This window comes from Podarcis raffonei, chromosome 12, assembly GCF_027172205.1.
Source record: "Podarcis raffonei isolate rPodRaf1 chromosome 12, rPodRaf1.pri, whole genome shotgun sequence".
Classification (NCBI taxonomy): Eukaryota; Metazoa; Chordata; class Lepidosauria; order Squamata; family Lacertidae; genus Podarcis; species Podarcis raffonei.
In genome coordinates this window covers 40272265-40298090 of record NC_070613.1, presented here as the reverse complement: position 1 = coordinate 40298090, position 25826 = coordinate 40272265, and the positions used below count along the sequence as shown (strand labels likewise).

The 25826-nt window shown below is 42.5% G+C and overlaps 1 protein-coding gene across 11 annotated transcripts in view; it reads left to right on the top strand.

Annotated features, from left to right (window-relative positions):
* The window catches only part of ZNF385D (zinc finger protein 385D), a 551565-nt gene that overhangs the window by 519420 nt on the left and 6319 nt on the right, over nucleotides 1-25826 (top strand). For 9 of the 11 annotated variants that reach the window (XM_053409980.1, XM_053409979.1, XM_053409986.1 and 6 more), the window contains 2 exons: nucleotides 18178-18423; nucleotides 21700-21878. In XM_053409980.1, the coding sequence (XP_053265955.1) occupies nucleotides 18178-18423; nucleotides 21700-21878 (425 nt within the window). The remainder of the gene's footprint in view (nucleotides 1-18177; nucleotides 18424-21699; nucleotides 21879-25826) is intronic. The other 2 variants (XM_053409976.1, XM_053409984.1) reach the window with 1 other exon arrangement.

Below are 25826 nucleotides of genomic sequence, written 5' to 3'. Positions count from 1 at the left end.
TTAAAAAAATCAAATTAATAAGGAAGCACTGTTGATTTAAGTGAGCTGCATCTCTGACTAAACATCCCTAGGACTGCCCCTTTCATTATTTTAATGGGATAATTTAAGCACGCATTTAACTGGGGACGCGGGTGGTGTCGTGGTGTAAACCACTGAGCCTTGGGCTTGCCGATTGGAAGGTCGGCAGTTCGAATCACTACAACAGGGTGAACTCCCGTTGTTCGGTCCCAGCTCCTGCCCACCTAGCAGTTCAAAAGCAAGTCAAGTCCAAGTAGATAAATAGGTACCGCTCCGGCGGGAAGGTAAACGGCGTTTCTGTGCGCTGCTCTGGTTCACCAGAAGCGGCTTAGTCATGCTGGCCACATGACCCGGAAAAACTGTCTGTGGAAAAACGTCGGCTCCCTCGGCCAGTAAAGCAAGATGAGGGCTGCAACCCCAGAGTCATTCACAACTAGATTTAACTGTAAGGAGTCCTTTACCTTTACCTTTTTTAATTTTACCAAGGAAAACAATGGGATGTAAAAGCGCTTAGCTTTGGGCTGCACTACCCTGTTTATTGTCCTAGATTCTTTAGTTTTAATGTTGAGTGATTGGCAACCTACTTCACTTTTATTGAGACAACTGCCCTAAATGGAGAGGAGCGAAATTCCCTTTTAGAACTCGACAGTTAGGTCAAATGTGTGCAGAAACAAGCCCCTGAACAAAGCATGCATTTATATGCTGTGCTCTGTCTCTTGACCTGTGTGCTCCCTTTCAGAGTGGTTTTCAGGCCACATTTCTTTCGTGAAAGCATTTGAACGGTTTGGGCCTGATCCATCTTTAGTTGGCAGTTGGTTTCATAACATCCAGTTCTGGGTCCGCATTTGTTTTTTGCTGCTGCTTTAGAGGCAGCGTGGTACTAAAAATAGATGTGGCATCCCACACAAACGACCCAAACTGCAGCTCCAAAACTACCCTGGCCTAATCGCTTGCCATCTTTGCATCAAAGCTCGAAAGCCTCCTGGAAGTTGTGTACTAGTCAGCTGTGAATTACTGAGCTGAGTATTGGTAATTATTTCAGTTGGGCTGCCGTTTGGCAAAAGGTCAAATTAGGTTATTTGATTGACTTTTCCGTCAGTTTCAGATTTTTGAAACTACGCATGGGGTCATGTTCCATCTCCCTTCCAGATGACCTCATAAAGAGGAAGTCTCAGTATGAGAATTGTCTTAGATGCTGGCTTTGAAAAGAGGAACTTGCAGCTGTGGCTCATTAGGAAGCTGAAGGGCAGAGCTGACATCTGGGATCCATTAAGGGCAAAATGGAAGACGGGAGCATCTTCTCCACTTACAGCTTAAAACATTTGCCACTTAACATGTACAGTTTGTTTAATAAAAGCCCTGCAATCCATTAACTCAGTTTTGTTAGCTATTGTTTCATGCTCCTTGAATAATGTGTGAATCAATGTGTCCTCATTAACGGATGTTTCTGTTTTGTCCTTTAATTGTTCTGCTTTGAAAGTAAAGCACGCACAGTACATGAATGTGCACTTGTCTGATGCTCAGGGGACCCGGTCATGATTGCTGAAAACGGATGAATTCCTCGTTGACGCCATTTAACCACATACAAACCTCGCAGTCCAAGTTGGTAAAGGATAAATTTTGTTTCTTTCACTGCGTATTTATGGCTGAAGTGGCGATTATTTTCTGCTTTTAGCCCCTGTTCACACAACCAAGCAATACCCTGCCATCCCTTTAAATCAGTCTAGTGCTAAACTACTGTGCCAAGTTGTTTTTGTGCCGCAACCTGTCTCACACCATTGCACACCCCTTTATGGAATGGTTTGTTGGCGAATGTTGGAAATCCAAGAATCTGGAGGTTGAACAACTTCACATGAATTGCTCACCAGGCATAGTACTCTGTCACTGTTAATTGGCCTTGAGTAATTGTGAATGTACCATAATTTGCAGAGGGGTGGCAAAATCAGCAGAGAGTCTTAATGCATTTTGAAGACTAACAAATGTATTACGGCATAAGGTTTTGTGGACTATAGGCCTCTTCAACATATTCACAAAGCGTTGTCATGATATACTGGTATATTGGAAAATGTTTTTGGGAGGGGGCAGAGAAGTGGAGTGGAATTATAAACAGTGCCAAGTCAGGGGAAAATGAAATACCGAAAAATACAGGTAGTGTAAGGTAAAGGTAAAGGGACCCCTGACCATTAGGTCCAGTTGTGACAGACTCTGGGGTTGCGGCGCTCATCTCGCTTTATTGGCCAAGGGAGCCGGTGTACAGCTTCCAGGTCATGTGGCCAGCATGACTAAGCCGCTTCTGGTGAACCAGAGCAGTGCACGGAAACGCCGTTTACCTTCCCGCCAGAGCGGTACCTATTTATCTACTTGCACTTTGACGTGCTTTCGGATTGCTAGGTTGGCAGGAGCAGGGACCGAGCAATGGGAGCTCACCCTGTCACGGGGATTCGAACTGCCGACCTTCTGATCAGCAAGTCCTGGGCTCTGTGGTTTAACCCACAGCGCCACCCGCATCCCTTACAGGTAGTGACATTTGTGTAATTAACAGAGGTAATTCATGAAATTACTTTGGATGACTACGCTGAGGCCAGATAGTGCTGCTGGCTTTTATGCCTTGCCAGACATGAGGGCAGGTGTGCAGCCAATGCCCTCCCAGATTGCAAGGCACACCCACTAGGGAGGCTACCAATTGGCCCATTTAAGATGCTGCATCAGGCAGGAACTTGAGCCAGATGTCCAGGCAGCAGGGGAATTTCCCTAACGGCCGCCCAGACATTTGTGCTCTGCTCTGACTGACCAGAGATAGCGACCAAGCATGAGAGGCCTCAACAGGCACCAATTAATGTATACAATGTGTTAAAAAGCTTTTGGCTTTGTTCAGTCCACAAATGAGAGCACTGAACCTCTTGATCCATTGCAATGGTGTCGCAGGCTCCCTTTGAAGTTACTTACAGTGTTCTCGGATTTTGAAATGTTCTGTCAATGGCTTTTGAATATTGCAGCCTAAATACATTTATGTACCACTTTTCTTAGTAAAATTCAAAGTGACTTGTGTAGAAATGCAGTTTTACACTATAAATAATGAAGAAGAATCTGAAAATAATATACCAACTAGGAATGAGAAGCGCTCTCAAATGTTTTAAAGGTGAATGGTGTTGGGTATATGGAGACATCACAAGGGAGATTGTTTTGTAGATCAATCACCAAGGAGATAATTCTGCAACTGATAGAGCTCAAAAACCCTGTTCGTACTTTGCTTACGTTGAATCATGCACCAGTATATTGTATAAAAACAGATGTGAGTCATAACACTGTCATTCCTTTGTATTGCCAACCCCAATACAGTTGAACAAAATATATTATTTGAAAGCAATTTGCTATATAAATGAAATATTTTAATTGCTCTGAAGAAAAGAGAAACATAGAAACTCTGATTTCTCAAGTACTACTGGTTAGTGTGATTTTAACAGCTAACCCTGGGAAGTGTAGTTTGTTAAGGGAGCTGAAAGTTGTTAGGATAATCCTAGTCTCCTCACAGAGCTACAATTCTTGGAGGGATTAATTATTAAGCCACTCTGAAAACTGTATCTTTGTGAGGAAAAAAAGGATCATCTAGCAACTGTCAGCACCCTTAACAGCACCTTTCCCAGGGTTCTTTGGGGGAAGCCATGCCTGTTTAAAGTGGTATGGTACAACTTTAAAAGTATAGTGTTGCTGGGGACAAAATGTGGGTTGTGACTTAACACACAAACAGACCATAGATTCTGCTTGACCATTTTTATGTTCTTTCTTTTTCTCTGGGCGGTCTCCCCCCACCACTTTAACCAGTGACTATACTTATTATTTCAAAACATGAATGGTTTCTTAAAGGTGTCTTAAAGGGGACGCGGGTGGCGCTGTGGGTTAAACCACAGAGCCTAGGACTTGCTGATCGTAAGGTCGGCGGTTCGAATCCCCGCGGCGGGGTGAGCTCCCGTCGTTCGGTCCCAGCTCCTGCCCACCTAGCAATTTGAAAGCACTCCTAAGTGCAAGTAGATAAATAGGTACCGCTTTATAGCGGGAAGGTAAACGGTGTTTCCGTGTGTGGCGCTGGTGCTGGCTCACCAGATGCAGCTTCGTCATGCTGGCCATGTGACCCGGAAGTGTCTTCGGACAGCGCCGGCTCCCGGCCTCTTGAGCGAGATGAGCGTGCAACCCTAGAGTCGGTCACGACTGGCCCGTACGGGCAGGGGTACCTTTACCTTTATACTTATTATTTCAAAACATGAATGGTTTCTTAAAGGTGTTTTTTTTAATGAACTCTATCTAAACTCTTCGTAGTATTTATGTCCTTGCCTTTCCAGCCGTTCAGAATATTTCTTAAATGAATACAGGTTGGTCTTCTCTTGGGAGACAGGAATATTAAGGTTGGGCAGATAAAACACCAGCAATAATCTTGAGAACACTGGAGCACCTCTTATATTATTAAAAGTGCAAACACAGAGTTTAAGAGACAATTCTGACATTGCTCTGAATGTGGTGTGGAGCCTTGTGCCTAGTTTCGCTGGAATTGCATGACGCATTAGCCTTCCATGAATATTGCATGTGTTTGTGTTTTTCTCATAAATTTAATAGGTTTTCATAACAGTTTGTCAGGAAATTGTTGTGGTTGACTGCACTTATTATTTTGGATGAGAATCCTTGGTGCAGTGTTGATATACTGTATACATATAGCAAAGGGAGGACTATTAATTTGCTTTCATTGAATCATTGTAAGTGTTCACTTCTCTGTGTGTGTGAGAGAGAGAGAGAGAGAGAGTGAGTGCACACTTAGAATGGTAATTTTTAGTTGGTAAATTAAAAATGAAATACAGTATCCTTTGCTCAGAAATCGGTAGCTTATGGAACTCAAAGACATCAACATACTTTTCGAATTCATTTTGCTCTGTACTGCATGGCAAACAAGACTATTGCTACTAAAGGTTGTACTATGTGCAAAGTCCTGGCTACACCAGTGTCCCAGCAGTATCTTTGTCTAAACAACAACAGAACATGGGTGGAATGCGAGTTTGACCCATAGGTTAAATGGACTGAAAGCTGTGTGAGTTTGATAGGTGATTTAACAGCAGCTGCTGATACTAGTTACATAAGCCATTCTAAATCAAAAGTATTGGTTATGAAGTGACAGCCTGCAAGATACTGGAACTGTCATATAAAAAAGAAGGGAGGGAATTTCAAAGAACAATTGGCTATACATTCAGCATCAGAAAGCAGAAACCCAACAAACTCAAGATTTGTGAACTATGAATGTCCTCAGATAGTAAGACGTTTTGGCAAATTAAAAAGCTTACTGCATATTCAAAAATAAGGACACACAATTCAGCCAAAGTTAGGCACTTTAAAACTCCATTAATTACAATGGGGAGAGGTTTAAGTAAATCTTCAACTTTCACATTGACATCCATTGAAATTGAAATGACAGTGCTCAAGTTGAGTAGACCCTAGGAGTATTAGATTTGAAATTTAAAATGTAAAAATTTCAATTATGCAGTCTTTAATTGAGATTTTTTTTAATAAAGAAAAAGAAATCATATATATATATATATATATATATATATATATATATATATATATATCTATATCTATCTGATTTTTGTTGTCATTATGTCAACATAATCTCTTGCAATTGCATTTTTAAATCTTGTGTCATTGAGTATTCTGTAATATCCAGTAGCAGCTCTTTCGCTTGTTATCCTTAATGGAACCTATTCTCAAGCTTCTTGCCCCCAAACTAATGAATAAAGTTTGTGAGGTACTTCTGGAACAAAAAAAAAACACACTAGTTTCTGCAGTGTAGATGAACTGTTTCTCATTAGAGTTGTGTGTGCAGAGGAAATAAACATGATAAATAGTACTTGCAACTTACACGTTGGGTGATTTAAAAAGACTTTTTGCATTACGAACCACACTTCACCCTGGGTGTATATATGGTTGCTCTCATGGTTTCATATCGGTCCTTTAAATTCTGCTCTTCGACCTGCTTTTGAAATAGCTGTCCGAGCCTCAGACCTACAGTATGGGAATTGATGCCAAATATGGATGTCTTCCAGTCCATTCATACAACAGAGGGGGGAAATCTATGGTTTCTTGAGAGAGCCATTGATCAGTTAGTGTAACTTTGATTAAACTTCAAACATGATGCTGCCATCTCTGAAATTCACATGCCAAACAACTTATATCAGTGCCTTTGCTTCTGCAAAATGAGTTCTAAAGGTTTGGAAAACAAATATAATCAACCACTGTGAAACCGTAGTGCACGATGCAATGCACGGTAAGTTGATCCTGGAAATCAACCTTCATTCACGTAAAACAGGGGTCAGCAACCTTTTTCAGCAGGGGGCTGGTCCACTATCCCTCAGACCTTGTGGGGGGGGGGAGACTATATTTTTTGGGGGGGGGGGAATGAACGAATTCCTATGCCCAACAAATAACCCAGAGATGCATTTTGAATAAAAGCACACATTCTACTCATGTAAAAACACCAGGCAGGCCCCACAAATAACCCAGAGATGCATTTTAAATAAAAGGACACATTATACTCATGTAAAAACACCAGGCAGGCCCCACAAATAACCCAGAGATGCATTAAATAAAAGGACACATTATGTAAAAACACGCTGATTCCCGGACTGTCCACGGGCCAGATTTAGAAGGTGATTGGGTCAGATCCACCCCCCGGGCCTTAGTTTGCCAACCCATGACGTAAGGGCTGAGAAATTTATTAGAAGCTCTTTGCTTAGGAACTACTTTTTAAAAAGTCCTTCCAAAAATCATAACCCCTTCTGGAACAGATGAAGAAAATATTTCTAAAGACAGGGAGGGAAGCTGTTTTAGCATTTCTGCCACCGGTGTGCTTTAAGTATTGTACTCTATGCCATAGATAGATATATCTCAAGGTTGTTTAGGTCAGCTTGTTTAGCAAATGTAAAGTGATCCATCATAAAATAATACAAAAGAAATGGACTAAACATATGCTACTAGGGTAATCGTAAACATTTGTGTTCAGTTAAATTCAAGTAGTAACTAGCAGGCTAATTGTTATCAGTCTACTCTGTTTTCTTAACGATGTGTTGACTGCAAGAGGAATGGAAATTATTAGGGGAGCACAAAAGGGGTCATAGATTGTATTGCTTTAAAAAGTAAATTGAGCAAGGCACTGTCAATGTTTTCGTTGGCTTCATCTGAGATAGTATCCACAACATGCCGCTTTCAAACAAACCTGGGACGTGCAGCACCAATTTTCTATTTTGAAACTTCCCAGCCACAAAGAAAACTGTCCAGGTATAACCAGTGCAATGGTTTGCTGTCCGATTGACTGTAGCATAGCAGAAATAGGTAGATCTCTTATTTGAGCCAGTATTAACCTTACTTAAAAACGGTGCAGGTGCCAAGCCCCCTTATGCAGTGGATTTCTCCATGTGAGAGGAACTCAGCAGTGCTTCTGGTCCAGCAGGTCTGTGATCTCCCCGCCCTCCCCCCCCCCCGAAAAATATTTTATTGGCACCCCTGACCTGGGCAAAATAGTGGTATGAGTTCGGTTTTGATCTTTTAAGGGTGAAGCTCTTGACGAAGTATTTTAATGTCCACAAGAACAAAACTCAAAGCAGAAGATCAGTAAATGGGAACTAGGATTTGAGTCTCAGAGCCGAAGAACTATTAATCAGCCACCAAGCAATAAGAATGGGGGAAATGGCAGGATTTAGTGGCTGGCAGCTTAGTTTCAGTTAGGACTCTTTACATCCAATACCCCTCAGAGACACTTTTTGTTATGACTTATGATCAAACATTACAGCCTTCTTTTAGTGCATAATGAATAGCCAGCTTGACAGCCTGGTCACAACACTTTATGTGTGCCTACAGCAAGGGAGTTGAATCTTTCCCTTTGAAAGTGTTAAAAAGGCACCTTTCTTGAAATTAAATTCCATCAATCACTTTTCATTTTCTGATAAAAACCAACTTTGGACTATCTGACTTGTAGCAGCAGAAACAAATATGAAACCCAGCTTCTCTCCCTGAAAATCTTGCAATGGTCAGCTATTCCATTAAATTTATGGTCCGAGACCACGTCTTAGAATACTAAGATACTAATTTCTGCAATTCATCTGAATGCAGGTACTCAGTTACTCTTGGTTGCCTTGCTCCTGTTTGGATGTTCTTGCCATGACATCTCATCAATCTTCATAAATCAACACAGGAAAATGATATAACTTCCCTTTTAATCAGTGTATGACATAAAATGGTCACTCAAGTGCTATAGGCAGGTTTTCATAACACTTGCCCATTTGTAACTGCCTGTCCATAAGACAGGGCTCTAAAACAACAACACACTAATGATTTTGATTGATGGGGACTGCAATCCTATGCGCAGTTGCCCATTGAACACAGTGTGAGTTATTTCCAGCGTCTGTTTTGAAAATCAAGCTTATTGTATGTGTTTCCAACAGAACACCCAGAGGAAAAAGCAACAAAGTAGGTTTTCACTTGCGTTGTGAGAATTGTGACGGGTGAGGTACAAAGAAAGAAAATGAGTGGAAAGTGAGGCTGAAAAGTGGTTTAACATTGAGTTGAATGCAATGGTACCCCTGCCTCTTGTTGCTTGCAAGAAAGGATGTGCATCCTAGAAATCTATGACAGTAACACTAATGTATGATTAAAAACACCATTTGGAGTTTATGTTCCTACTCTTAAAACCAACATTTTACATGGTTAATCTTGCACTGCAGCCTCCCAAATAACAATACTGCTATCGAATCTCAACCCAGCACTTAACCTTGTGTTTAACCTTGAAGCCAGAGTCCAAATCGAAAATGTGTTTCTTTAACAGCGCAGCTGCGACGAAAATGAGTATGATCCTCTCTGCTCTTGATTGTAAGCTCTACTTTTAACGCTCAAATCATTGTCCTTTGTCCTGATTTTTAAAATTGATTTCCCCCTCTTCCTCAACACACAAGTCTCATTAATTAAATGGCAAGAGCAGCAGCGTGCGCCAGCAACACTTTCCCCTAAAGCTCCTTGAGCAGAGGGAGCCTTTCATTCATAGTTTCTGAAAGCAGTTTCTATTTCTGCCTCACTGAGGAGAAATCTATATTATAGGCTTGAAAGGACAGCTTCCAAATCTAGTCAAAACCAAGGTTACTTAAAATAGATCCAGAATAAATTGGTTCTCCTCCCCTCTCCTCACTCGTTTGCAGTCATCCTCCTTTAAATGACGTTTATCGGAAAAGTTCCCCAAATTCATAAAATTGCCTCATCCTTCCTCACCTTGCTCTCCCCCCCCCCCAGCTCTTCACCTCCAACTGTTGCTCCTGCCAGTTTCGTTCAATTAACTTCAGCACGGATGTATGCATCCCATTCCTGCAGTTAATTTCTTTCAGGATTGATGAACTGTGCATCGAACTGGAGGGACTCATGGCTGAGACAGAATACAGATTCCATTACAAAGCTGTGTACTACTAATTAATAAAAACAAGTCACTTCAAGACATAGTCAAATCAGGTTTCGCCGGAGAGCACAAGGTGCTGAAATGCCTGGCCTGGATGGATTTCTGTCTCCCTCCCTGCACTTTCTATTATGCTCCTAGGTGTCCCCTTCTCCTTGCTTTCCTCCAACACAGCGATAGACTATACGGGCTAAAATAAGGAGGTCTGTCCGATTTCTTTTTGCAACAAGAGCTGTTTCATGTGATACTTTTAGTGTTAATGTCCTGCGTTTCTAGGATTCACCTCCTTTCATGCATGCAGCAAGGGGAAAAAAATGCTAGTGGCATTCCCACGCAGCCCACATTATCTTCTCACTCATGCCATGGGTTGCATCCTGAGTTGCCTTTTCACAAACCGAAGGATTCTGCCACCCGCCAAAATGGATAGCAACTGGAAGAAGGGTAGGGGATGAAGGATGAGACTTTTAACCTCAGGGCTGTGGGTTCAAGCCCCATGTTGAGTGAAAGATTCCTGCACTGCCAGGGTTTGAACTAGATGATTCACCTGGTTCCTTCCAACTATAGTTCTGTGGTTCTGCATGTTTCACCAGTGCCCCTGCAGTCCCTTATGTGAACACTCACATTGTTTGAGAGGACCTCCCTCCAACCTCCGAGAGCAGATTTCCAAGAGCAAGGGCGCAGCAGGTGGAAAGAGCAATAGGTAGAAATTTCCTCCCTCACCTTCCACCAGCTGGTCTATCTCATGAGCAGAGTTCCACTCTCGGGAGCTCCAGATCCAAGCTGATCTTCGTATGCATTGAGTATCACTGGGGGTGTCTTCAATTTGTAGTTAAAATACTACAAACTTCAAGTTTGTGATTAAGAGCTTGTTTAAACTTTTATTAGATTGTAGAAAGTGTTGTTGCATTGCATCTGCATTCTACATAAGTGGAAAATTCTGGCAAATTCAGTTCATGAATTTGTGTTATTCTACGCACTGTGGGTTTGCACAGCAATCTGTTCATGTAACAATCAGTGTTACATGCACTTCGTGAGGCACGGTTTATAGAGAGCTTTGTATATCATAATTTGAATTGATACTAGAATGCTGTTAAGAAAGCCCTGCAGAATTTGGACTGCCAGTGTAATATATATATTGTAAAAGCTCCCTTCCTCCTTTGTAGGACAAGACACTGTGCTCTTCACAATATTCAGAATTTGAATACTGTTACGGGTTTGTAGGTGCCAGAATTTAATTAAGGCTTGGGGTGTCAGAAGCTAATTAAGATAGGCTAGTCTCCTGTGTAGGTGATAGCTAGAACCATGTGTGTTCTTGAGCTGTGTGTTAACCACTTTTAATCCTCTGGAATCAGTATGTGTGAAAACCTAATTGCATTAGGCAGACTTCCTAAACTGTATTAGACATGCCTAAATCATAGGAAATCAACACATGTTAAGAGCCAATTATGTCAGATTTCCTTTTGAGGTGTTAGCCTGGGGATGAGCCATTTAGGCAACACAAAGAATCAAAGGTGAATCTCATTTGCAAATAAGTGGACTCCCTCCCTCCCTCCCTCCCTCAACTGAGCGTTTTGTTTAAAAGATAGTGCCAGTTTCGGGGAGAGTTTTTGGAATTGCAGTTAGGAAGCAGCAGGCTGGGGAGAGAGAGAGTCAGAGAGCAATGGTGTTGGGGCACCTATGGGAAAGGCCAGAGCCTCTTGGAGTATGCATCCTGTGCACTCCTCCATTGTAGGCTCAGATTGTAAAGGTAAAGGGACCCCTGACCATTAGGGTCCAATCATGACCGACTCTGGGGTTGCAGCGCTCATCTCGCTTTATTAGCCAAGGGAGCCAGTGTACAGCTTCCGGGTCATGTGGCCAGCATGACTAAGCTGCTTCTGGCGAACCAGAGCAGCGCACGGAAACGCCATTTACCTTCCTGCCGGAGCGATACCTATTTACCTACTTGCACTTTAACGTGCTTTTGAACTGTTAGGTTGGCAGGAGCAGGGACCGAGCAACAGGAGCTCACCGCGTCATGGGGATTCAAACCGCCGACCTTCTGATCGGCAAGTTCTAGGCTCTGTGGTTTAACCCACAGCGCCACCCGTGTCCCGGCTCAGGTTGTAGGTATGCGCAAATAAACCACATATCACAATGGCACCACAGCCTCTGCTGTGGCTCATTTCCCCCCAAAAGGAAACACAAACCCTGGGTAAGTGCCTAGAACCCCTGGGATCTCACACAGTTGTGGAGATGGGGTGACGTGTAACAATATTCTTCAAAGGTACAGACAAGTGGGTAATATTGCAATGTTTATATCTAACGATTCCAGGTGTTTCCTCTATAAAAAGCAGGGTTTTTTTCTGTTTCTGCAAGGTAATACATTTGATGTAGTACATTTGAACTAGTAAAGTAATGGAAAAATCCTAAGTCGGATTGGGGGGGGGGGTGGAGCAGCAGATCTACCTTCACATCCCATGCTCTGATGAGCAGGGTTTCCACCTGCTGGTACTTATGAAAAAACTGCAAGCAGTAGCTTTCTGCCCACCTGGGCACAGCTAGGTCCTTCACCATAGGGGAAGCCCAAAACTATTAGCAGCACTCGTCTTTGCCAGTGGGAGGGGGGCAGCAGGAAGGAACCATCCTATCTTCCTCCAGCCATCAGCTTTAAATGTATGTGTTAGGACTGTTGGTTAAATAATAAAAATTATTTTTTCCAACAAAAAATAAAAGTAACTTTCCCTTTACTTCTGTATTGCCTCTATTGACTCAAAGACTCATCCTTAACTTTCCAGTCCTGGCAGAACTGAAGGCTCCCAAGGTTGCTCAGAAGCATCCATTGCTCTCAGGAGCTCCAAGAGATTTTTATTTCTTCATCAATTAACTTTCTATCCTCACAAAGAAAACCATGGCAGAAAAATAAAATAAAGAAACATTTAAAAACATGTTAAAAGTTAAAAATAAATCACCAGCCCACTCCTCATAGCGTTCTAACTGAAGTTTAATTTTGTAGCTTTAACTGATTTTTGCCTTTTTGTATTGTATCCTTGTAAGTTATTTAGAGACGATTGTGGTTAAGTGGCATATAAATTGTTTGAATTAAAATTAAAACATATAATTACTACAAGGTTGCCAGGAATAGTATCTTTCAGCCATCAAATCCCCAGGTAAATGGGAATGTTTTTAAAATTCCTCCCTAAATGTAATTTAGGCGATGGCTGCACCTCTTCAAGGAGGACATTCCACAAACACTGAGAAGGCCCTGTCACTGGTCAGAGCCAACCAGATTGAGCCAAGAGGAATGAAAAACTCATAGAGCTGCCCATGACAACATATGTCTTAAGACTGAAGCATTTGCTACTGCAAGGAATCAGATCTCACCTATTCTCACAGACTAAGTTTAGTGATGGGGAGCTCCCAGGCAAATCAGGTACAGTCTATCCCTTATGAACTGGCCTTGTTTGGCCCTTATGAGCTTCAAGTGTTTGAACCTGGCTCCTAGGAGACAGCTCTGGAATTCCATCAGCTAGAACACTGCAGTTAAACAATCCCTAGCACCAGCTCTTCTTCACTACAGTAGGTGCGTTATGTAAGCCTCTCCTCTTTGTTTTTGTTATGCCCTGATGAGAGGAGCTTTGGGCCCCCTTTCCAAATTACCGGTAAATGGGCAAAGACTTAAATGTTCATTGTAACACTGCACAGCATCTTCTGGTGTTTTTCCCCCAGATCAGAACTAATTTATACAAGGCAAGATTCTAATTGCAAAAAACAAAACAAAACAAAAACCACAGAGAGGATTTATGTTCATAGTATAACAAAAATTCAGAAAGGTATATTTGGGACACAAAATTAATCCTATGTGCTTAGCTGCTTTAAATAATTCACTTAGATGTTCCTCCTTTAGTAGGTGTCTTGCACTTTAATGGGGGGGGAATCAGATACTATTTATGTACATTCTGGTACTGTTTTAGTATGAAAATAAACTTTTGGATTTATGTTTGCCACTTCATTCAAGGTTTACTTCTTTATAGACTTCCTAAGAGCTCTGTTTATATTAGGATTAAGATCAGAAAGAGAAGTGTTGTGAATTCTAATCATCCCTCTTTATTGGGTGCTGACATCCTGTTCCATGCGATATTAGTGGTCCTGGCAGTGCCAAAGCAGAGTGGCGACACTTGCAAGAATGAATAATTACTGCAGGTCATTAGTATGAAAATAGCATGATGCAGCTTGCCCACATCACCAAAATAATTCATTTCACGTGTGTACTGAATGCATTTACAACTTCCTTCCAGATCTCTGAGTCACTGCATTATGTCTTCAAGGGCTGGGATGACACACTATATAGCAACAAATGTTGGCGCAGTTCTTCAGATCCTCAGAGTGAAACTGACTCGGGATTTGAATACCATTTGGTTTTCAGTGCTGCCCCCCTGCATTCAGGGCAGGATATGTATTAAGATTGCAATGTAATTGACTTAACTAGTAGGCTAATCAAATCCTCTTAAATGCTCTGGTCAGGCTACCCAACTGAAGATGCACTGAACTTGGACGAAGAACAAATAGGGGTGATTTTTTGAAATCATATCACTACCAAGGCCTTTGCATGGTACCAAGGCTTTTGCTTGACATGGCATGGCATTTGATAATTGGGCTTGTGGTAGTTTAACATCTTCTTTAATTTTTTCTGCTTTCTGTCAAAAGACGAAGGTTTTGTATTTGCTGTTGAGACCAGAAAATGTTATTTCAGTGCTCCCCTTTTTGAAATGCACGTGCATGATGCGACAGGTGGTTTTAAGTGTCAAATTATGTTAACCAAATGAATTGATCAAGCGACACTGGGATGGAAAAGGGCAGGAGGGGTTTTCAAGGAAGGAATAAATGCTCTATTCTTTCTCCCTTTTACTATGCTTCACACCTTTCCCCCAGAGAGCATGACTGACTACTCTAATTATACTCCATGATTATATCTCCCGCCTATAGAGGCAATTTTTGTTTCACCTCTAGGGTTGTTAGAGCTGATTGTCTCCCTGCATGGAGAGATGACTTACACTTTAATCATGTTGAAACCGTAGGTCTAAAAATTCCGAAAGGAAAATCACAGAATGAAGGAAAGAGAAACAGAGCATATTCCTGCCAGTTGAAATGGAGGAATTGGTTCTGTGCTACCAGTGGTAGGAAGTTACCTGCAGCATATTTCTGGGAAAAAAGCCTTGTTCAACCTAAGTATAAAACTCCTAAATATTATAGTTCTCTTCATTCTTCTCCCACAGGAGGTCATTCCACAAACTCAAAGTGTCTCAGAGTAAGAGCTGGTCCTCATTTGTTTCACTTCAGGGCTTCAGACAGATTGGGGAGGCGTATTTTGGCTGAACCCCAGAAGGAAAATGAAAGAGAAAAGGCAGAATGATTAAGGGAGAAGGCCAAAAGTGATTCGGAGGGAAAGGAGGGGGATTACACTTCTAGCATGGGAAGTGCTTCTTGCCTTCTTCATTTTTTTTCTATTTTCCTTTCTTGTGTAACCCTTTTATAAACTGTTTTTAAAGGCACTGGCTTGCTGACAGCTTCCATAGCGTGGTGGCAAGCAGCAGAGCTCTGGTGGCTACAATTCTTCCTTCACAGTGATTCGCTAAGGGGGGAGGAATAATAGTGGTGGCAGCTTCATCACCCCCTCTGCTACTGCTGCATTGCTCTAAATGATAAAAAGGCAGGGAAGACGTTTCAAAGTGGGGGGAGATTTTCAAGAAAAGAAGGGGAAGTGGCAAGAAGCTTTTCATTCTTTAAGAATTGCAAGGCCGCTGCTCCCAAACCCCTTCAGGAGCTGTTTCAGTTGTCAAAGTTTTGAATTAGGGGTGGCTGGTTTTTGCCCATCTCTACTCTTAGCAAGCCTGCCTTCAGTCCCTGGGCATCTCCTGGCAGGGCTGGGATTGCTCCCTCTCCAATATCCCAGAAATCCACTGCAGGTCTGAATAGTCAGTACTGAGCTAGGCGGACAAATGTTCGGACTCAGTACAGTGGTACCTTGATTTATAACCATAATCTGTTCCAGAGGTCCATTTGTAAACCAAAACAGGTTGTAACCCAAGGCGCGCTTTCGCCAGTGGGGCCTCCCCCCCCCAATTGTTCGTAATCCAAAAAAAAAGGTTGCAAACAGGGACACACACTTCCAGGTTTGACGTGTTTGTAATCCAAAACGTATGCAAACCAAGACGTATGCAAACCAAGGTACCACTGTATAAGAGAGCTCCCTATGTTCCAATGCACCATTCTCCCAATTTTTCTCCCACAGGAGAAAACATATGTGCACATGTTGCCTCTTTCCACATGAACTTGCCTGCACATTAATATCTGTATCTGAGTGTCCCTACCATAAATAATCAGGCAGAGGCAACCTGGAAACACACTTTTTTGGGTGGAATGCTCTTGCCCAGAGCAGCTTACCTGCAATTGCAGCAGGGCAGAGACACAGAGCACCCCCCCTCCCAAAACCAGCGTTATTGCAACTTACCTGGATAGAGCTGAAGCAGGCCAGGGCAGCATGGGACTGTGTAGGTGCACCCATTGAGCAAATCCTGTGCTCCTGTGCGCCCACACATCTCCAACTAGGCCACCACCCTGCCCTACCCCTGCCTTGTCCATGTAACCTGCAGCAGTGCCACCGGTTGGGAGGACAGCTCCACCCTACCATGCTGGCTGCTACTGCGTCACCTACTTTGATTAAGTTTCAGTGGCAGTCTAAGTCTTATCTCTACTTGCCCAGACTTCCCATTCATTTTAGAGCGGCCTTTTTGTGCTTTGTCTTTGCTTGAAAGCCAAAGACATTTTGATTTTAAACAAAATAATATGAACAGATAAATAAAGATCAGGGAGATGGCGCAGCAGGATTTGTTTACATGTATTAATGTGAAAATATGCACACAAACACACACACGCCTATTTCAGGAACATTATTGTGATTCAGCATCTTTTCACCAAGCTATATAGTGAGGAATTCTGAAATACAGTGAACATAAATCTGTGGAATAGGAAGCCACTCCAGATGGGGTGGTGGATTGTGGTAATAGATTCCCACATGTAAATGTTTTATGTACACGTACACATGCTCCTAGATATTTTTTTCCTTGTGTCAAAAGTTATACTGAATGCTAGCATATTGCCAAAGAATGTTCGGCTTGAAGCCCATTTGGATGTATTTCGTTCAGTAAACTTCTGCTTTCATTAGGTGCTCTTTGCTTGGATTCTGGATAAATGACATACTTCATACAGAACTACATACCTCGCAAGTGTCCCAGAAAATAAAGGAACACCCCATTTTCTCGCATGAGAGCACGGTGGTCATTTTGGGTGTCATGATCTCGCATGATTTTGCACCGAGATCTTGCCGCCAAAAAGCATCCCCAAACACATTGGGGGGGGATGATTTTGCACGGCACCCCAAAATGTGCGTTTGGGGGCACCATGCTAGCATAGCTCAAAAAAAGCACATATTTTTGGCTCCATGATCTCACGCAACTCATGCAGGAGCACAGGCGGGAAGACATACAACCTGGTTTGGGGACTCAAGATGTTGGAGGGCATGGAATTATTTTCTATTCTATGAAAAGTATCAGTGAGTTGAATAGACAAGGCTTGCAAATTTGTGGCTGAATGCTGCCCACGAACCAATTATTGGATGAATTTGTTTATTCTTTTGCCTTATTCATATGCTGTTTCGTTTTGATACGATTACAGTTTGTTAATTTTTAAAATTATTGTTGTTGAGCCATTTGAGCTCAACATTTTTGTTGAGAAAAGCAGAATACAAATATCATATGCAGAAACATAGTGGCCAAGCAGCTAGCAGGCCACACTACTCAGCTACAATTTACTTTGGTAGACCACACTCCACAGGTAAAGAGGAATTGGATGCTATCATTTGTCTATCAGCAAATGTATATAAATATTACTTTTAAAAGTAACATTCTTCGGCACGTGCTTTCAGCAACATAAGATCAGTTGCCTTCCTGTTTCATGAACACTGTTTTCTGCTGATCAGACTTGGAACAGTGTTCCTGGCTCCCGTATTGTGTGCCGACCAGTTTGGTAATTTGAGGTCCCGGGAGAAATTCAGATTTAGAACTAATTAAAACAAATTCATAGCTATCAGCTAAAAAGAAAAAGGGAAAAAAGCAGGCAATACTTCACAGTTTAGATTATTTGGAAACTTAATTACAAAATTTAATGATTATTGTACAATGCCGTCTTCAAAACTCCTATTTTTAAATGTATTTCACCGAACTCGTATCCCTTTGGGTTATAAACAGTGTGCAGTGAAATAGTCGCCATATGTCTTTATTTGTTAATTTATTTCTTTTTGCTTTGGACCTGAAGGCACAAAGATACGGAAACAGCATTGCCTCTCCCCCCCGCCCCCCAGTTCTTACAAAGATGGACAATTAATTGATTCAGGAGGTGGTACCTTGCAATTCTACATGCTTGGGGAAAGGGGGCTCTTCCACCCTCTTCAGATTCATAAACATAATGCAGGAGTGTGGCATTGAACATGTTGTATATGCCGTAAATCTTCATTGCAAAGTTGACATTACATTGCGCCTGCCAGGAAACGCTTTACCTGGAAAAACGTTCTGTCAGTCACTTTCTCATTCTCATCCACACTGCATGAGATGTATTTTGTTGCTTATATCTTCTTCTCCTTATCTTTAAAGCAGGCAACACAATAGAGGCACCAGCAATATCAACCACCACAATGGTCGAAATTCGGAAGAGCAGTGTCATGACAACGGAAATCACCTCCAAAGTTGAAAAACTCCCCACGGTAGCCGCTAGCAGCAGCAACACCACCACATGCTCTTCGGGAGAGACAGAGGAAGAAAAGGCCAAGCGGCTGCTCTACTGTTCACTATGCAAGGTTGCTGTCAACTCCGCCTCACAACTGGAGGCGCACAACAGTGGTGAGATACAGCAATTTCTTCCCTGGCTAAAGAGCCCTGCAATTATCTTCCCTGAATAGATTAGATTGCTTGCAGGGCTGTGGGGGTGGGGAGGTGGTGGAAAGCCAGCAATTACATGGAATTTGTTAAGTATTGAAGAATTAAAAACAACACGGAGAAAGTCTGCCATAAAAGAGAAAAGGAGCGATTGCACTTCATGCAAGCGATCCGCTTCCTTAAATTTCTTACGTTTCTAACCGTTCCAAATGTTACGTTCTGGAAGGGCGTGACTGCTTATGCTCTCTGTCTCGCCCTACTTTGCATACTTCTGTTTGTCCCCAGTCAAAAACGGAACATTAATTGGCATTGCTGCACATAAAAGGAAATGCACAATCTGGTAGGGGTGGACTCTCTGAGTTAGGTATTTTCAGAAGTGGCTTTCGCATTTCCCACATCATAAAATCCAGTGAGCTGAATTGACTATATGCGTATTTGTTTTAAAATGGCAGTTTCCCATTTATTCGTCAACATTAAGAGCATTCACAAGTGACATGCCCCAGATTAAAAGTCTTCAGCACCACTATTGATATGCCCTTTGCAGAGCTCTTTTAAGCCATCTGAACTATACACTTTTGATAATGTCAGGGCAGGATGCTCTATGTCAAAAACATGATTGGCAAATACTCTCAATTCTAAACATTTAAGGAGAAAAATCCCACAATCCCCAAAACCAAAGTGTGTTTTTCCAGTGCTGAATCTCTCTCGTGGTTGAGGATTTCCTCCCTCTATGTACTTTAGTACTCTTAGGCTTTAACCTAACCCAGATGCATCAGTGAAGCCAATCCAAAAGGCTTACTCACTCTTTATAAAGGTGCTGTTTTCTTTTTTTAAGACCAAAAACATCCTACATTTTAGATATTAAAAGTTATTTACAGTAAAACAAAAATAACCGTAATTGAATTCAACATCTTTTACTCTATGACATATCTGTCTTTATTCCGTAAAACTATTTTGCTTAGTCCAGACATTTAAAACAAATTGATGCCAGCCACATAACTCATACTCAGAGAAGATTCTCTGAAATCAATGGATTTAATTGTGTCTTCTCAAAGTATTACTAAACCTGGATATCACCCAATATTGTTTTGCCTTTCTCCTAAATTTATAATGGGTTTGCAGAATTAGTTTGATTAGTTATTAAAACATTCCATATCCATTCTGCCTCTCTCATTGGTCATGGTTATTGCACCATGAGCACTCGTACAGCAAGGAGCATGTATTTAATTAGCATTTTTAAAATAAGGGTAAGTGCTCTATGCATGTCAATGTGCCCCAGCAGCTTGGGTTTTGGTTCTATTTTCAAGGGGAACTTTTATTTCCAAAATTTTCTGATTGCCATAGGTCCAAAGTGGTTTAGTAATAAGAAATGTTTGAATGTGCATGTATATATAATAACCAATAGTAGTATATCATTTCTAACATTTGCCCTACTCAAATATTTCATTCATTCATATATATTTGTATACCCACCTATGTCTGTCATTATCATAGTTCATATCATAGATGAAATAATGTATATTGTTACAAGTTCATTATAGTCAAATACAGAACCAGTGGTGCTTTCCTTCATAGGACATTGCGCCATTTAGCTAGATATTTTATAATGCTAGTGTTAACACTGCTATTTTGGCAGCTATGGGGATGCCAATATTGCATTCAGTTTTTTTGTTCTGTTTCATGGAACCACATTTCTTAAACCGGAATCTCATGTAATTTGTTTTCCTATTTTTGTTTTTTCAATATTTCTGGAACCAGTTTTGGAATTGCTGCAGGTTTGCCTTCCTTCCCATTAATGTTAATATGAGGCACATTGCCCTGTAATTTGAAGTGTCCCTTCGGTTCTGCCGTGGCTTAATCACTAAAAGGACAAGCAGATCACCCTTGCCATTTGTATGTTCAGCTTGCAGCTACTGACAGGCAAGGCAGAGACTGAAATAGGCTTGCTCACTTTGTGAACTGCAGACCAAGATACCTGGAAAAGAGAGCAGCTTGAAAGCAGAAGAGTTGTCAAGAGGCTTTCAGCTGCCAGAAAAGAGTCTTTGGGGATTTTAGAGTACTCTAGTTGCTTTGCGTGCTCTGTGCTCACAGTCCTCTGTGCTGATTCTCTGTGCTTTCCTTCATAACTCTCATAATACTTGTTCAATAACACATTTGTATATAAAAAGACCATGACAAGCACATAAAAATGGAAACGGACCATGTAAAGCTACCTGGACTCCCCACTGTTGAGGGAATAGTACCATGAAACAATACAGACAAAGCTGACCCCTTTGCTGAAGTCTCCACTAGAAAATTTCCCTGCGAAAGACCCAATGAAACAACAGGATCTTAGAAAAGGACAAAAAGCACTGCTGTTTAGCTTCCATTCACTTCGATGGGCCCCTTTCAGAGAAGGGCATCTCATGAAGATCTCAGAGCCCGGGCAGGTTCATATGGCAGAGTATGGTCCTTTGATAGCCTGGGCCTAAACCCTAAAGGCAGAGGTTTTCTAGAATGTATTCCAACCAACAGCCAAACTTTCCTCTGAATAATAATAATAATAATAATAATAATAATAATAATAATAATAATAATAGTAAAGCATCCATTTAAACTTCACCTCTGGTCTCTCCTACCATGTCACTACATACTGATGGCAGTTTGCTTCAGTGCGTACATGGGCATCAATTAATATTTAAATGTGAGGGAATGAAATATTACTTAATTATTATCATGGTAATACAGGGAATGTGGGGGACGCAGGTGGCGCTGTGGGTAAAACCTCACTGCCTAGGACTTGCTGATCATAAGGTCGGCGGTTCGAATCCCCGCGGTGGAGTGAGCTCCCGTCATTCGGTCCCAGCTCCTGCCCACCTAGCAGTTCGAAAGCACCCCTAAGTGCAAGTAGATAAATAGGTACCGCTTTCTAGCGGGAAGGTAAACGGCGTTTCCGTGTGCGGCACTGGTGCTGGCTCGCCAGTTGCAGCTTCGTCACGCTGGCCACGTGACCCGGAAGTGTCTTTGGACGGCGCCGGCTCCCGGCCTCTTGAGCGAGATGAGCGCGCAACCCTAGAGTCGGTCTCGACTGGCCGGTATGGGCAGGGGTACCTTTACCTTTTTTTACAGGGAATGCAGATTGGTGCCTATGATGCCATTGGGAGGGGGAGGCAAGACCTGCAACATGTTGATCAAAAGAAAAGGACTAATGAACACAACATTGCTGAAATAACTTTTTATTTCCTTGTCTAATGTCTCCAGGCACAAAGCACAAAACTATGCTGGAAGCTCGAAATGGGAGTGGAACAATCAAAGCCTTTCCCAGGGCAGGTGTCAAAGGCAAAGGACCCATTAATAAAGGAAACACGGGACTTCAGAACAAAACATTTCACTGTGAAATTTGTGACGTGCACGTAAATTCTGAGACACAACTTAAACAGGTATGGAAACTCCCGGGACATGTGCCCCACTATCTAGAAGTTCAGTGATCATTAGAGTTGGTTCACACACCATGCCAGCTCCCTGCTTTAGGAATTTAGGGGGCTACTGACAGCAATATGACTAGGCTGCACCATATCAACACACCATATTTGGGAACTGGCACCTCTACACAGGTACACTCAGGTAGCTCTGTGATTTCTGCAGCATCAGTGCCATGGCTCCAGAAAGTTGTTTCACTATCACAGAAGACACAGCATTTACATGTGTATAATGGAGAAGCGGCATATCCCCTTCAGTGCAACCCAACTATGAGGTCCAACAGTCGTCCCATATGTTCATGAAGTTGTTGTGCTCTGGGAGTTAGGTGTGTGGACCAGCCCTCTTGATGCTATTATTTGTCGTCTGCACCAGTGATGGGAAACCTGCTGTGCTGTGTGATGTGTGATGTGTGACTCCAACTCTTACCAGTGGTCCAAGGATGATTGGAGTTGTAGTTCAAAAATATCTGGAGGACCACAAGTTCCCTATCAATGATCAGCACATTTCACAGAGTCATAGAACTGTGGAGATGGAAGGGGTACCAATGGTCATCTAGTCTAACCCCCTGCATTGCAGGAATCTCAACTAAAGCATCCATGACAGATGACCATCCAACCTCTGCTTAAAAACCTCCAAGGAAGGAGAGTCCACTACCTTCCGAGGGAGTTCATTACACTCTTATCGTCATAAAATTCTGCCTGATGTTTAATTGGAATTTCCTTTCTTGTAACTTGAAAGTCATTGGTTTGGGTTCTTAGTGCTTATAGGCCAACTCTTTGATTATCTGTTCCTGTACCTTTCCTGGTATCAGTGTCAAGCTGACCACCTGGGTCCCCCCTTTTTTTGCAGATGGGGGCAACATTTTCTTGCCTCCAGTCTGCAGGAACCTCACCTGTTCTCCAATAATTCTCAAAGATTATAGAGGCTCTGAGATTCCATCTATGAGATTCCATCTGCAAGCTCCTTTAGTACCCTTGGGTGCAGCTCATCAGGCCCTGAAGATCTGAATTTAGGTGTTCCCTTACCATCTCTTTTCCTATATTGGGCTGCAGCTCCCTCCTTGCACCGTTTATTCTGTTACACGAAGTTGGGCACTGCTTTCCTTTTTCAGTAAAGACAGAGGCAAAGTAGGTGTTGAGCAGTTCCGCTTTCTCCCTGTCATCCAATAGCATTTCTCCATCTTCTCCATGCAGAGGACCTACTACTTTCATATTCTTCCTTTTGCTTCAAACATAGCCTAAGAACACTGTTTTATTATGCTTAACTTCTTTACGTTGTTCTTTTCATTTTATTTTCAGTATACTTTTCCATCCCACTATAGTGTATTTTCTCAAACTGTCAATGAATGTGGAAAATTGCTCTGAGTTGTATTCTTTGAGAATGCTACAATATACCTCGTCTCGCACATTCTGTCATTTTATTTGCTTTGCAATACGGTGTACGCAAATGTGTGGGAAGGTGTGTAGTTTTTGCAGAAGACTGAATAATTTTCTCCGAGGAGTATGGCTTGTTTTTGTAAATTGATTCTTCTTTGGACTGGAGAAACATCACCTTCAAATTTTCATTACACAACTTGCATTTCAATCAGCTCAGCAAATCTATATTTCTGTAAAACAGTGTCTTTGTCTATCTTTCGGAATGGTGGACTTGTCAAGGGATTTTATTACAGAAGCTACACAGACCTGCTTTATGCTGAGAGAAAGTATGAGAGAACAGAAGGAATAGCCCAATACATTCTGGAACTTATAAGGCTTTAAAAAATCCTGGACAAGGGTGTTCCCCCAAATTTTAATAGAAACTAAATGTGTTGAATTTTTAATGCAAATAAAGTAGGCTTGTCAAAGGACAATTGGAATTTAGCATGCTATTCCAATAATTGTTGGTGCAGAGTTCTAAATTGCTCCCTCTGACAACGTACTGGTATTATTAATATTATTGTTGTTGTGTTGTTGTTGTTGTTGTTGTTGTTGTTGTTGTTGTTACATTTGTAAACTGTCCTGCATTAGAAATTCTAGGTTAGTTCACAACAATGTCCATAAAAATCAGTACAATAAAACCAGAAAATATACAATGTCCACAGTAGATAACAGAAATGCTAAAAGCTAGGTAAATAAGTCAAGGTCAGCACTTGTCTGTCTAGGGAGAGTTGTTGCTAAAGACTGGGTGCCTCCACAGAGAAGGCTCTCCCCGTTTTTCACCAGCTGAATTTGGGAGAGGCAGGAGAGCCTGATCTAGTAATCTTAGTGACTAGGCAGATCTATACATAAGATTGTGTACTCTCAAGTAACCTAGTCCTAAGACGTTTAGGGCTTTATAGCAGTGGCGTAGCGTGGGGGGGGGCTGAGGGAGCCATCACCCTGGGCAGTTTTGGGGGGAGGGGGCACATCTCGGCGCCCTGCCCCATCATGAGCAGTTGCGTCCTCAGTGCCCTCCAGCTGGAGGGCAGCTGAGAAGGATGCAACAGACATGTGCCCTAGCCTGTGTGGCTGCTAGCAGCGCCAGAGCGCTGCGCTCACAGGGGCCAGGGTGCAAGCCTGTAGTGTCCTTCTCAGCCGCCCTCCAATTGGAGGGCGCCGTGAGAAGGACGCAACACTCACAGTGCCCTCCCTGCGAGCCCCACACCACTCACAAAAGCAGCGCTGGGCTCACAGGGCCAAGGCGCACACCTGCTTGCGGCGCCCTGCGAGCCCAGCATAGTATTTGCAATAACATCACCTTGAACTTAGTCTGGTGGCAGATTAGCAGTCATTTAAGCAATGATGCCCTGTGCTTACAGCCAGGCTTATAGCCATTTCCTTCTGGGTGTCATTAGCATACTGTTGACACTGTGCTCCAAATTCCCCAATGATCGCTCCCAGTGGCTCCAATTGTACCCCTGCAGCTCTCCATAGCACAATTGTCAGGGAGCTGAAATAAAGTCACCCAGTGCTACTCTGTAGAACTAGCCTTAAGGAAGGAGCAGAACCACCGTAACAGAGGACCTTCCACTCCCAGTCCACAGAGCCAGTCCAGGAGGATAACATGGTCGATTACCAAAACCCACTGAGAGATCAAGGAGAATCAAAAGGGTTGCACTCCCTCTCTCCCAATAAAGGGTAAGACGAATTCAGTCTTAACACATGCCTGAACCCAGATCAAAATGGGTCCAGATAATGTTTTTTTACAAGAAAGCCTGAAGCTGAACCAGCATTACTTTCTCAGGCACCTCCCACCCAAAGCGGGTGTTTGTCATAAATAGCTGGGTCAAGAGTGAGTTTATTCAGGAGTAGGCATATAACTACTTCTTTAGGATGTATTTCCCACACCCTGGACCCTCAAAGACACACACACACACAGAGGAACACAGCTGGCTTGAATCAGTCAGAATGGGCAAGGATTTAAAGGTCATATGGCTAGCCATTTTGCTAAAAGCACCTTAACACAACAATGGCATCTAGGTCAGCACAAAGGCATTACAAACTTGTCACAGCAGACACCTGAGAGTTCCAGCACCCCATTCACATTCTGCATCTCCCAGGGTCCTTTCGCACCTAGAATTGCAACATTCCACTGTTGGAGGAATGTGGAGAGGAAGGAGGGGAAGAAGAGGGGCTGCTGCTGCCAAGAGCAAATCAGTGAGGATGGGCAGAGCTGAGGAATTCTTCTCAGATCTGAGCCAGAAGATAACTCATTTCAGAATGTGGCTGAACGTTACAAGCTGGGCAGATCAGAACTCCAAACTGCTTACTCCTGAACGGCATCACAACTTATTTCTGCAGCAACCTACTATGTGAAGAAACTGTCACTGTGCATATTTTCCCATACAGCAAATCACTACACACAAATGGGCCAGCCCATGTAGACCGCTGCCACGAAGAGCAGTAGAAGGAGCCTGGTCATCTGCACCAGCTTCCTAAACATTAAATGCC